Consider the following 13,697-nt stretch of genomic DNA (forward strand, 5'->3'; position numbering starts at 1 on the left):
CAATTTGGAGTCGTTAATTAACCTAGCATGTTTTTGGAATGTGGGAGGAAACCGGAGAGAAAAAACACGGGGAGAACATGCAAACTCCACACAGAGATGGCCAAGGATGGAATTGAACTCGGGTCCCCGAGCTGTGAGGTCTGCGTGCTAACCACTCGACCACCGTGCAGCCCTGTATTAAATATAAAAGACCATATTTACATGTTGAAGCGGGTGTTGTGTACACTGATATCACGTTATCTCCTACTGGGCATAGGCCCTCGTTATGTGTGGGTTGCTATGATATGCTGTGATGGTATACCTATTGTTATAGTAATTCTGTGATGTGATAATACCGCACAATTTTTCAGTATTTGCTATTTATAGATACAGAGGGAAAATATTGCATACGTATTATTATATTATATTGTGTTGTCACAGCTCACAATCTTTTATTTGAGCTTTTTCTCCCCATGAAATCATACACATATAGGCCAGTGAGATTATACAGTAGCTTCAAAAGAATGTGCTCTCTCGAGGCTTTTAGGCTTCTCTGCAGTGAGATAAGCTGCTTATAAAAATAGTAAAAGTCGCGCTCACCTCACATTAGTGTGGGTGTTGCTTGCGTTATACACAAAATATCTTGTGAGGATGCGTCGAACGGCACTGTGCGGCACCTTTATTACAAAGTGTTTGTTCACAATGGCGTTCTTGAGGCGGAAAAAGGTTGTCTGAAAGATTCATTGCCAGGTGGAATATTTAAAAGTGATCTCCAGGAAACTTTTTAATGCTATCCGGCTGAACCCGAAGGCAAACGCGTGATGATAGAAAACCTTCAACCTGTCAGGTGCCCCTCATTTCCAAAAGGCCCGGACGTTCTTTCAAGTGCAAATCACCCAGATGGGAAACCCTTTGGTTAGATAAGACACTCCCTGATAGGCCTCACAGCAGAAGGTATAGCCACTAAATCATACTAAAAGATATACATTGGGTTAGCATTTCTAGGTTGTCCAGCAAAAATAAGATTAGACATTAGACAAGCGGAGTCGGGGAAGTCCAAAGGGCAGGTGGCAAGCTAAGAACTGGACATCTGGGCCTCAGGATGCAAGGGGATAATCTATTTTTTCATTACATCAAGTAACTCATGCATCGCTGTGATTTGCATATAATTGGAAGTAGTGGTTCAAATCTGCTTCAAGGCAAAATGAATTTGCACCATGAAATGCAGCGGAGTTGTGTATATTTCACACCATCAACAAAGCCCTCGTTTGTTCCATTTTTAATTTTAATTTACAGTGCTTATAAAAAAATACAAAAAAGAGATAAATTATGGTTTCCATGTAAGAACACGTCCTTGTTGTAATCCCAAAAGAGGACACTATTAGTTAATGGTTATTTTATGTGCACAAACAATCAGATATTGACGCTAGTCCTGTGTTTACATTTTGTTTCCAACCAAAAATGCCTTTCCCTGTGCAGTCTGAGAACCATTGCTTTACTGTATACCAGGGGTCTCAAACTCAATTTACCTGGGGGCCAGGGTCTGGGTGAGGCTGGGCAGCATCAGGTTTAAAAACAAAAACAAACAAATAAATGCATTTATTAAAAGTAGAAAAAAGATATATAATAACTGTCAATGCTTTTGCTTCTGCTGTACATACACCTTTTCAGTGCTTTGGTTCCGGTTTTCCACAAGAAAAGCTCTGATAAAACATTCCACTGTTCTCAAATATCTTAATTTTTATTTATTACACAAAATAAGATGAAAAAATAAATTAATAAAAATAAATCAAATCAATCAATCAATAATAAATTAATAAAATAACAATAAAACAGCAAATAAGAAAAACTTAAGACACCAAATTCAAATGAACAGTATTAACAGTAATTTAACCTTTAACCTGAACATTAATGAAACCATTTTACCCAATTAGCAAGTTAGCATTGTTACATCTGGGAGTAGCGTTGCATCTTGCAAAATCGAGCCAATTGTGTCCGGTGTGCACACAGCTTTAAGCTGTCATTTCTGGGTACATGACACGGAGGCTGCTTGTAATGAGGTCTACCGGCCGCAAGATAGCGATAGACGGCATCACTGCGTGTGAGGTGTCAAAGTGGCACAAGCGAGGAAGGAAGTATTCAGCATTGTATTGCTTCCTGATTGCCAAGGTTGGCGACTTTGATGTGGGTTGTCAATCCGTGGGAAATGGTCAAATTAATGAAATAAAAATGTAAATATAATCTAAATTCCTATGCCATGGTTAATTGTGTTTGTCGTTTTAGATGGAAAACCCGCAGTTACGGCTATGTTGCGTCGTCATGGAGACGCTTAAACAAGCGGGGAGCCAATGGAGGGCCGCGGTGAGGTGTCTGGTTACTGGCGTTCAACCCACGCTAGCTGGGAGGGGTTAGTTCGTCCGCTCTCGTCCCCCAGCAGTTATGGTAACTTGGCCGGGTGGAAGCGAGTAAGTAAACGTGAGTTGTTGAAAGTGGTGGAAAAAGAATATTTGTCGACAGGAGCACCACTCGGAGCGGATCAGTCTCACCGCGGAGAGAGCGACCTGTTGCCCGCCTGCTTTTGCCTGCCTCGCCGCCACTCACCAAGCCAAGCACCCCTGCTCAAGATGTTGCTTTGTGGATGGGATGGCGTCTCGTCCCGTTCTTCTGCTCACTCGTAGCCTCGCCGGAGAAGCAACTTTTGCCACCCGAGTGACTCAATTGTAGCCCTTCTCTGCATCGGTAAGCTTGATTTCGATCTTCCTTTTAACTTAGCCGGAGCGTCTGCTAGTTCCTTCGACGCGAATAGCGCTACGGCGTGTTTACACTTTAATGGCATACACGGTGGACATACAGTACAACTACATCTCGATGTGACAGCAATGTGACTTTAGTTTCACGGTCAGCATTTTGTCCTCTACAAGAAAAGCAACGTGAAGAGATTAAGACAGATTTTTACCTTATTCCGCTTAAAATGTGGTAAAAAGTATGTTTCCCCTCCCAATACAGTTTTCCTTAGGCATGTTTTCAATCTCTGCAATTACAGTCTGGATCATTTAACGGCTATATTTGGAAGCTTTCAAATATCCCCCTCCCCCCTCATTAACCATTCAGCAATTCATTGCCATTCAACAAATACAATTCCCTGGATCAAAGGTCACAAGTGTTTGGAGTTGTTGTCAGCCAAGCCAATGGATGAGACTGATGATGTCCCCATCTTGAGTGTCACCATAAAGCAGGAGGGAATAAGGCCGACAGGGTTGTGGGGGTGTTTTTTTTTTTTGGAAAGGTGGATGGGGGTGCACTGCATGTCATTGTATTTGTGGCAACCCCATGATCACCACAACTGAAATGGGTCAGATGCGGCCCGGGACTGGAAGGGGAGTTCTCAGTATGTGGAAAAACAAATCTCAAAATTCACCGGACATGGTCCAGAACTAGAAGGAACCAGCAGAAAATCGGACAATTGAGCTGTAATGAATAAAAACAGAAAAACCGCTAACTGATGACAACAATGATGTTACTTCTTGACACGTGGCTGCCGATAAGAAGTCAAATTTGATCTGAGTGGAGATTGGGAGCAGCATTCCCAAACGAAATAACTAACCAACTAACAAACCGATCAAGTGACCAACTATAAATTGGCGAACTGATTAACTAACTTATTAACCAACGTACTAATTATCAATGAACTAAGTTGCTGAAACTAACTGATCATCAAGAAAGTGACTGACCAAGTGGACAACTGACTGATTGGCTAATGCACAAGCTAACTAATTAATCAACTATGAACTGATTGCTCCACCAACCAACCAAGATTCAAGACAAATAAGTGACACACAGACAAATTACCGGTAAATAACTCACCAAATAACAAATGACTGATTATCTGACCACTGAACAAGCTAGACCAAGTGCAAATTCCGTTTTTTCAGATCAGCGAGAAATTGGAACACTGCAGTGGTTCATGTATTTTGATTCGCTTGGATTTCGAACAAGAAAATAATGAAACCAGGCTAGAAATGGAGTCAATGTTCTATTGTGTCTATTGATTTGGACCCGAGGAAGAGAAGTGCAGGTTTTGAAAGGAGTGTCTTAGCAAAGCATGTCCAAGCAGGTGGGCTATGATTAATGTGAGCCAGCTAGAGGGCTTTCCTTTTTTATTTGTGTGAGTCAGTATCTTTTTTTTCATTCATTCCCGCTACTGTTTGCTCCGAAAGAGCTGACCTCATAAGACGCAGCTGTGGACGCTCTTAACAAAAAAAAAAAGGACTTTTGTCAAAGTTTTGGAAGAAAGGACTGTTTATTCACAAAGAGGGCATTCTAAATCTGTGTGTCTTCATTCAGTGTTTTGGTGTGTACTATGAAAACGGTCCTTGCATCATCGGACATATTTAGAAGACGGCGGGTGCGTTGTGGGCCTCCGTCGTCATCGAAGTCTGCTACGTCTCGTCCGGTGTCATTCTTGGAAGAAGAGGTTCACTCACAGTTTTCCCTTGAATTATCCTCACCGCCTCCCTGTCCAAATGTCTTTGCCAGCTGAGACCACACTTCTAATGTTTGGAGGATGTGAACACATTTCCCTTCTGAGGAAGTTGTGTTTTGGGACGTGCAGTATGAGTGGAATTTCGTTTTGGTTGAGAATTCTACCGAATATACAGGAATAAACGCAGAATAATGAAATGACATCCCAAAACTGCTTCTAGTGATGCCTTTCAGATCCGACTGTGGGTTGTATCTGTCACAGGCAGGAAGGTGGGAGGAAAGGAAAAGCTTCAGCAAAGTACTGAGTAAAAGGCGCTATCACGTTTCCAGGATTAGTTTCTTTTAAGTCCTTATGACTGTGGCCAAGCATTTTGAAAGGCGCAGACTAAGGGGCCTTTTACGCAAGACACCTTTTTAACAACAACAATGTCACAAAATGTTTGCTTGCGTGACAGCAACATTTCTGGAGGCTGAAAACGCCCATTGCTGAAACCATTTCCATCTTGCATACTGTATGCAAACACCAATAAGGCAAATGCATGTCAAAAACATTGTCCTGTGTCGCTGTTCTGCAGGAATGGTACAACCTGGGAAAGGGGAGTGGGTCATTTTCCACCTGCGGAGAAGCTGTAACAGGTGCTGGGGATTCTGCTTGTGTGAAGGGTACTACCTTATCCTGCCTTGTTGTGTCGAAAGCAATTGCCGCTGTCCGACAAATATTTAGGCAAGACTTGCAGGATTGCAGATTCTGTGTAAAAGGCACCGGCACATAAATTAAGTAATTAGAATTTCCGTGGTCAATTATGCAATGTTGGAATATTTTTGTAGTTGGAGCATAGAAAACCTGTTTATGACTTGACTCTAAATATGGTTAACATTATTAGAGCCCTGTATACATGAAAATAACACCCCTATAGTCCTTACTCCTAGACCGCTACACCTCCTATTATTGGTTGTTTACTCCACATAGCGCAACTATTATGCTGCAGTAATTTGAGGCGGCTGCAAGCTAGTTAGCCTCTAATTAATATTTTTCTAAACTTTATTAGCCCTGTATACATGAAATAAAACCCCTATAGTCCTTACTCCTAGACCGCTACACCTTCTATTATTGTTTACTCCACATTGCGCAACTCTTATGCTGCAGTAATATGAGGCGGCCGCAAGCTAGTTAGCCTCTAATTAATATTTTTCTAAACTTAAAAAGCCAAAAACGTACCACTTCCACAAAGAATGTGAGTGGATCTTTTTCTTCTACAGCGAGAGAGTGATAATTGAACTGGTATGGGATGATATGTAAACAACACCCAACCCTAATGGTGGCCCAAACTAGATGAGAGCATCAACTTAGACAAGATTGTCTTCTGTAGGCTTTTCTTTGTAGCTTCAGTGAGTGAAGGCACTAAAGAAAATTAAGCCTAGACGTGGTGGTGGTTGTCTGTTCAAGCTATTTAGGGCCACTGCCCCCGAATCCCCCCCCTTCAATAATGAGCAGGGCCGTAGTCCAATGAGAGAGGGACCGGCCTGCACCGCAGCCTCAGCACGGATAAAAACATTCCACTGTAGGTCTCTGTTGAAATAACAAGAGCCCGCAAAACAATCAGTCTTCACAGCGCTCCGCTCGCACCATTCTCACGGCTAATGAGCGAGATGGCGAGGAACCCCCTTTAGCCTCTCACTCGCGTCTTTTGCCTCCCGCGGAACTGAAGGGATAACCTGCATTCCTGCATAAACATGTCAGACCTCTTACATGCGTACTCATTAACTCTCTTCTCCAAACGGGGATTCGTAGAAAGAAGCTTGTTTCACATGTTGCCTGCAAGGATAAAGGCCACCTCTAATGAGCCGGCTGACCCAGTTTAAGGATTCCTGGTACGCTCAAAATTTTCTCATAATGCCAAACACCACTCAAAGATACAGTACATTAGTGCTTTGCAAATGTTTGCCTCATACTAGTCTCTTCAATAGCAGCAGAACATTTAAATCAGGTTTGAACTTTGTTAGCATGAGTAATGAGGTCCTGTGTTCAAAGACGTACTTTAGCTTGAATTGACATGTTTTGGGTATATTAAGAGGTGATCCTGTGGGGATGCTAAGCTATGACTCTTGTCTGACGTCATAACAGAGAGGTGTGCTTTTCAAAAAAAAATTTTTTTCCCTTTTTTGGTTGAGAACTGATATTTTGCATACCTACTATATGTGTTCTAAAGCTGATTTTTAAGAAACTAACTTTTTTCCCTGATGAAAGATGAGCGTCTAATCTTTCTTTTGGTATATACCATCTTTACATAGCCCAAGAACACAATATTCTGTGTCCCAGCAGAATCTCTCTCTCCAAATCTTCTGAACTCCTGTTTCCATGCCGGTGTTGAATTGAGAAGAATCATTCTGCTCGGAGGGGTTCTAGTGTGGCTGTAGAGCAACTTCCCATAATCAACATCGTGTTGCACTTAGACCAGGGGTCTCAAACACGCCGCCCGCGGGCCAAATTTGGCCCCCAGGACACTAGTTTGAGGCCCCCGCCTTGATATGAAAGTTTAATGTTAGTGCGGCCCGCGCAAGTTTGATATGGATGCTGTATGATATCACGTATCCAGAAAAAATTATTACGTTTGATTAATGTTCATGTTAAAGGTTAAATAACTGTTAATAGTTATCCTCCCTATCCGTGGGGAAGTGGTAAGTTTTTGGCTATTTAAGTTTAAAGGAAATAACTTGAAGGCTACCGTTTAGGTCGCTAGCTCTCTAGTTTGCGAGTTAGCATGTGTCTCAAGACCCTGCAGTTGCGCAATATGTTGTAAATAAAAAGAGTATAAATGTGACTATAGTCGTGTTTTGTCATGTCTACAGGGCTCTAATAATGCTTTGTTCATTTTAATCTGAAAAAAATAATTTGTCTACCCACCAACTATGTGGTTTCTTAAGTTTTTATTATTTGCCGTTTTATTATTATTATTATATTCATTTATTTATTACTGATTGATTTTCTTTATTCTTGATTTGTTTATTTTTCATCTTACTTTTTATTTTTCTACACAAAATAAGATATTTGAGAACAGTGGAATGTTTTATCAGAGCTTTTCTTGTAGAAAATTGGAACCAAAGCGAAGTTTTTTAATTTTTTTTGTTTTTAATAAATGCGTTTTTTTTTTTTTGGAAAACTTGATGCAGCCCAGTCTCACCCAGACCCGAGCTCCAGTGGCCCCCAAGTAAATTGAGTTTGAGACCCCTGACTTAGACCAAGTTGTGCTTGAACCAACAGCGTCAAATCCCAATAAGGCTCAGAAGTAAAATTAGCGTCTGTGACGATGGACGTCATTCTTCTGCCTGTTGAGAAGCCCACGTTGTACCCATCTGTGCAATCGTGGGTGTGTGTTGCTCTTAAAAATTGGTGTGGTCAGGTGCCTTTCTATTTCGAGGCAGCAAAACGTGGTTTAAAGGAGGAAAAACCAAGTCTAAATTTAAACAGTGCAGTTCTTTAGATCTGCGTACTTTTTGGAGAGACGCTGTCTCACTTCAGCTGCTTAAAACCGAGTTTTTTCCCCCTGCAGATTTACTGTAAGGTTCTTTAAAATGGCAAATACAGTTGTGTACAGTAGATGTGGATTACCGAGAGCAGTATTACAAAATGACACTGGCATGTCTTCAGACCTGTTCTGGAGGATTTAAAACACGCACTGGCAGAGAAGTCGAAGAACAGAACAGGTCAGGTCAGTCTGACTACAATAGACTTAAACACATAAAAATACTTTATGTACAGTAAAACAGTAAAAAATGTTGTTGTTTTTTTTGCCAGACCCCCCCTTCTCTTCCCCTCCCTCCCTGAGGTTATTTCCACGTCTTTGATATCGTTCAAGATTTTATGATAGGAGTCAAAGCGTGTTGTGGCATGTGCATTTGGACGGATCGTTTTAAGGTAGTGGTTAAACGTTTTCCAAGACTTCTCCACTATGAGCTGTCCTTATAGCGTGGAAGCCAGTAAGATACATAAAAGTGAGTATTTGTCTTAGATTGTTGCTCATTTGCGTATTTTGTTTGTATTTAATGATCCAACATCTGCACTTGGTCATTCTATTTCCTGTACTGGAGGTGTGATTTCACCCCATGCTAGAGATTTCCTTCTTCCCACTTACCACACAGGAGACTAATCTGTGCATCTCTCCTTGCACAGGTAAGATGCACGTGTCTCTGGCAGAGGCCTTGGAGGTCCGAGGTGGTCCACTCCAGGAGGAGGAGGTCTGGGCGGTGCTGAGCCAGAGCGCAGAGGGCCTCCAGGAGCTCTTTCACAAAGGTACGAATCATAACTTCTGACATCCACGCTTGAGGATTCCTTATTATGATACAATATACTGGCATACTAGCTTTAAGCTAGAATACTAATAGTATTCTGAAGTATATCAATGAGGATACTATGTGTAGTATGCACACTCCAATAAGCGTTGCTGTCTGGAGGGAAAGACCTGACTCAAGGGAAGTTTTCATTCTGGAGACGATACAAGATCTGAGTCAGCAGGCATCACCGGGCTCTCGTCTCGTCTCCTCTGGTCTCTCTCGGTGTTGTTAAACATTTAGGTGGTGCCCTGTCTGCTATGAAAATCGCACTGCACCTGATTATGTTTGGCACACCAGCAGGCTTGATTTTGAAGCGGCGGCATAGATTCAGTTTCACTTACGTTTGCCCCCAGCCGGCCTGACCTCCGCCTGAAGATGCAGCGTATGTGGCCTGCTGGTTTTGACTGAGTATAGTGGAGTTTTTGCACTTCTTATCAGCATGGCCGCTTTTCTGCTGTGGTGGCATGTATGTCAACAGGAGTGTGCATAAGCATGCTCACATTTTTAGCTACTTTCATGAACAAACAGTTTTTTAGGACAACATTGTTTGAAAGGCTGCACGGTGAGGGAGTGGTTAGCGCGCAGACCTCACAGCTAGGAGACCCGAGTTCAATCCCACCATCTCTGTGTGGAGTTTGCTTGTTCTCCCCGTGCATGCGTGGGTTTTCTCCGGGTACTCCGGTTTCCTCCCACATTCCAAAAACATGCTAGGTTAATTGGCGACTCCAAATTGTCCATAGGTATGAATGTGAGTGTGAATGGTTGTTTGTCTATATGTGCCCTGTGATTGACTGGCGACCAGTCCAAGGTGTACCCCGCCTATCGCCTGAAGACAACTGGGATAGGCTCCAGCACCCCCGAGACCCTCGTGAGGATAAGCAGTAGAAAATGAATGAATAAACATTGTTTGACACAGCTTAATAACAGGAATCACACTTAGTTACTTTACTTACAATCTCCAATTTTCCCATGGAAAATGGAATGGTTTTGAAATTAATCCGTTAATATAATTATATTTAATCCGCTAATCCAAGATCAAGATGTTGTCATTGTAATACCTTGTAAAAACTGCACAGCCACACAAGTGTTATAAAAAAGTTAACATCCGTAACATTAACATTTGAAACACTTTTTAAACACTTTCTTAACACCAAAGTTCTAACTATTTAAAAAAAAATAAAGTTTAAACCTGGGGTTGGCAACCTTTACTATCAAAAGATCAATGTTTCCCATTAAATGAAAGAAAAATAGTTTCCAGCCATAAACATAACACAATGTTAAATGTTATTGTTCTCATCTGTTAATGTGACTCTAACATGACCTGTGGGTACGGCACCCCTGGTCTCGCCCTAACGTTTGTGTATTGTTGACATGATTAAAATGTGAGGACTTTTCAAAGGTCTTTTTATAATCCTGAGTGCCATTGCAGGTATCACTGTAGGTGTACCTAATCTTGACGTGGTTGCCGAGTGATTGTGAACACACCTTGTTTAGGTTACCATCACTGAGAGTCAACAGAAACTGATACTCACTCAACCATGGATGGATGTTTACATAGATGGAGTAGCAATAACAGCTTTTGCTCCTCTTCAGACGTCACACTTATGAAGAATACTTTATCGTCCTGATTGTAACACTCTTGGTGATAGAGCGAGAGTTTTAGGACAAAGGGAAGATAGCGTCCTGTATTTAAATAAGTGAAATGCCTCAATGGGCGGAGTTAATGCCAGGTTGTTTCCTTCCTGGTTGACTCAGTCAAGCGTTGCGCGACGTGACATGACATTTCCTCCAAACACCTTTCCAAGCCTTGTGAGCAGACTCGTCAAACAATGGGTGCTTTATTCCCTCCAAGTATATGAACAGCAGCCGTTAGTTACAATGTTTACTTAACAAGGACTTGTTTGGAGAATAAATCTGATTGCTTCTTGTGCTCCTGGTTTTGCAGTTTCTTTGCTCGACTGTGTGTATAATTCACAAATGTGTGCCCCCCCCTTTGTGTATATCAGGGGTCTCAAACTCAATTTACCTGGGGGCCACTGGAGCTAGGGTCTGGGCAAGGCTGGGCCGCATCAGGTTTTCCAAAAAAAACAAAATGCATTTATTAAAAACAGAAAAATATACAAACTTTTTCAGTGCTTTGGTTCCGATTTTCTACAATAAAAGCTCTGATAAAACATTCCACTGTTCTCAAATATCTTAATTTTTATTTTTCTGCACAAAATAATATGAAAATAAATAAACAAATCAAGAATAAAGAAAATCAATCAATCAGTAATAAATAAATATAATAATAATAATAAAACAACAGCAAATAATAAAAACTTAGGAAACCACATATAGTTGGTGGGTAGACAAATTAATTTTTTCAGACTAAAATTTACAAAACATTATTAGAGCCCTGTAGACATGACAAAACACGACTATAGTCACATTTATACTCTTTTTATTTACAACATATTGCGCAACTGCAGGGTCTTGAGACACATGCTAACTCGCAAACTAGAGAGCTAGCGACCTAAACGGTAGCCTTCAAGTTATTTCCTTTTAAACTTAAATAGCCAAAAACTTACCACTTCCACACGGATAGGGAGGATAACTATTAACAGTTATTTAACCTTTAACATGAACATTAATCAAACGTAATAATTTTTTCTGGGTACATGATACCATACAGCATCCATATCGAACTTGCGCGGGCCACACTAACATTAAACTATCATATCAAGGCGGGGGCCTCAAACTAGTGTCGTGCGGGCCACATTTGGCCCGCGAGCCGCGTGTTTGAGACCCCTTGTTCTACGTATTAACAAATTGTAAATATGCACATCTTGTATTTATTCTATTTTATTTTATTGTGCAACCAATCAATTTCCCTTGTGGATGAATAACGTAAGTGTAAGTATGCAGGGCAGGGAACAAGGCCCTCTGCCTTTATCAAATGTTGGCTATCACGTGCTTACCGCGGCATTGGATATACTATATGAGACAAGTGTCTGCTGGCCCTCACATTCTATCGCAATGATAGCGTATTGTTGGACGCCTTTTTGTGTGAAGAATGATCAGACATTTTAAACAGGAAACTCCCGTTTATTTACATAGCGAATTCCAGCATTTGGGGAGTTTTTACGCACAAAGTCAAGGTCATCTGTGTGCTTGGGATTCTGTAGCACTCAAAGAAAAGAATTTTGCTGCACGGCTCAAACATTCCATTGTATATTTTTAAAGCGCTCCCTAACCATCTTGCTGGCTGTGGCTGGGTAGGAAAAAGGGGCATATCTCCCATAGGCCATTCCTTTCTGCCTCTTTGCTTTTATTCTCTCAGTGTTTTTGTTTACATCCACCATCTTGAGTGTGATTTACTTCAACGCTGTGTCTGTTTGGCTTCCTGATCTTATCTCCCATGTGTCAATTGTCTGTCTCTCCCTCCCCAGACCCCTCAGCAATGGGCTTCATCATCTCCCCTTGGTCCCTGCTGCTCATGCCCTCCGGCAACATCTCCTTCACAGACGAGTATGTCACCCAGCAGGACCTAAGAGCCTTCACTGCTCCCGAAGTCCTGGAAGGGAACACCCTGACGTCTGTCTCAGACATAGAGAAGGTAGAATATGTTGTTCATGTTTCATGTTAAAAGTATTTCTCCGGCCACACAAAGAAACGGAGTGATTGTTGGTATGTGTTGCCACTCAGTCCCAAAGTACGTAAAACTGTGTTTTGATTTTGGTGACAGTGGGATACTTTTTTGGTTAATGACTCATAACACCAGAATACATTATAAACCTTCAGAGGGCTCATTGAGACCGGGAAATTCAATGTCTAAACCTTCGAAATTTCATTGAGGCCTCCAAAGAGGGGCCGGTCCTGAAGAGGTACTGTGCCAGGCACATGACTCACCTTCTCTGGGCATAGTTTTAGACTTATGGCCGACCTCCAGCCGGTGATGGTCGGCCATGGGTCACCTTGCCTGGGCACGGTGTTGACCTCTACCCAGGGACCTCCCCGGGTGGCATCTTTGCCATTTATCCAGGGACCTTACTAGCGGGTCGCATAATTTGAAGGGTCTCCAGCGAGCCATTGCCTGAGCTGTGGTCACCTTTCCTGGGCACTATATCAGGTTTTGGGGACTGCAGCCTGCATACCTTCTCCTTTCTTGGGCACAGGTTCAAATACTTTCAAGTGGCCAGGCATTTTTTGCGGGACGTGGCCATGACTCCCCTTGCCAAGGCATAGTAGCGCCAGCTGGGTGGATCTGAAGGTCGATCAAAGGATACCATGCCTTGCAAGGGGCTGTTGCCATGGGACACCAAGCAAAGTGTCAGACCTGTACCCGGGGACCTCCAGGCAGGACCTCCAAGGGGTGTCGGGTGTTTGTATTCTTAAAGCACTGCAGCTGGCCATTGCACACCTTGTCTGGACACAGTGTCAGACCTCCGGCCGGGGACCACCCAGGCAGGACCTCAAAGCTGCCTGTGACTCACAATTCCGAGGCAGAATTTTAAATCTCTACCTGGAGAACTCCGAGGAGGGGGGGCTGGCCTTAGGGCGGGACTATGGCTTACCTTTCCTGTGCGTCATTCTTGACCCTGAGTACTTACAAATCCTTTTTTATACAAAATTTTATTACAATGGAGTCATTTATTTGTATTTTCTTATACTTCATGATATTTTTTTTCACTCTTCAAGGGGCGAATGATAGCTCATCACTGATCTTCAAAGCTTTTCCTTCTTTTTAAACCACACCCCCTCTATCAGAGTGTTTGCCTGGGGTAGAGAAGCTAAAAGCTTGTATGACTGCATTCCCGTCTCCAGTCCCACAGACCTCAACACACTTTTGTGCTGAGTCAGTTTTCCACCACCGGTCCCGTCTCTGCTGCCCCAGGAGGGTTTATTTCATGGCTTGCAAATCT

At 42.3% G+C, this 13,697-nt stretch overlaps 1 protein-coding gene across 4 annotated transcripts in view; it reads left to right on the top strand.

Moving 5' to 3' along the window:
- The first annotated feature begins 2,089 nt into the window (after nucleotides 1–2,089).
- Nucleotides 2,090–13,697, top strand: part of ptpn13 (protein tyrosine phosphatase non-receptor type 13) — a 43,518-nt gene continuing 31,910 nt past the window's right edge. For 2 of the 4 annotated variants that reach the window (XM_058052277.1, XM_058052285.1), the window contains exons 1-4: nucleotides 2,097–2,163; nucleotides 2,263–2,718; nucleotides 8,633–8,752; nucleotides 12,225–12,391. In XM_058052277.1, the coding sequence (XP_057908260.1) occupies nucleotides 8,638–8,752; nucleotides 12,225–12,391 (282 nt within the window). In that variant the 5' untranslated portion in view covers nucleotides 2,097–2,163; nucleotides 2,263–2,718; nucleotides 8,633–8,637. Of the gene's footprint in view, nucleotides 2,164–2,262; nucleotides 2,719–8,632; nucleotides 8,753–12,224; nucleotides 12,392–13,697 lie in introns of all 4 variants that reach the window. The other 2 variants (XM_058052261.1, XM_058052269.1) reach the window with 2 other exon arrangements.

Source organism: Doryrhamphus excisus, chromosome 2 (genome assembly GCF_030265055.1).
Source record: "Doryrhamphus excisus isolate RoL2022-K1 chromosome 2, RoL_Dexc_1.0, whole genome shotgun sequence".
Lineage (NCBI taxonomy): Eukaryota > Metazoa > Chordata > Actinopteri > Syngnathiformes > Syngnathidae > Doryrhamphus > Doryrhamphus excisus.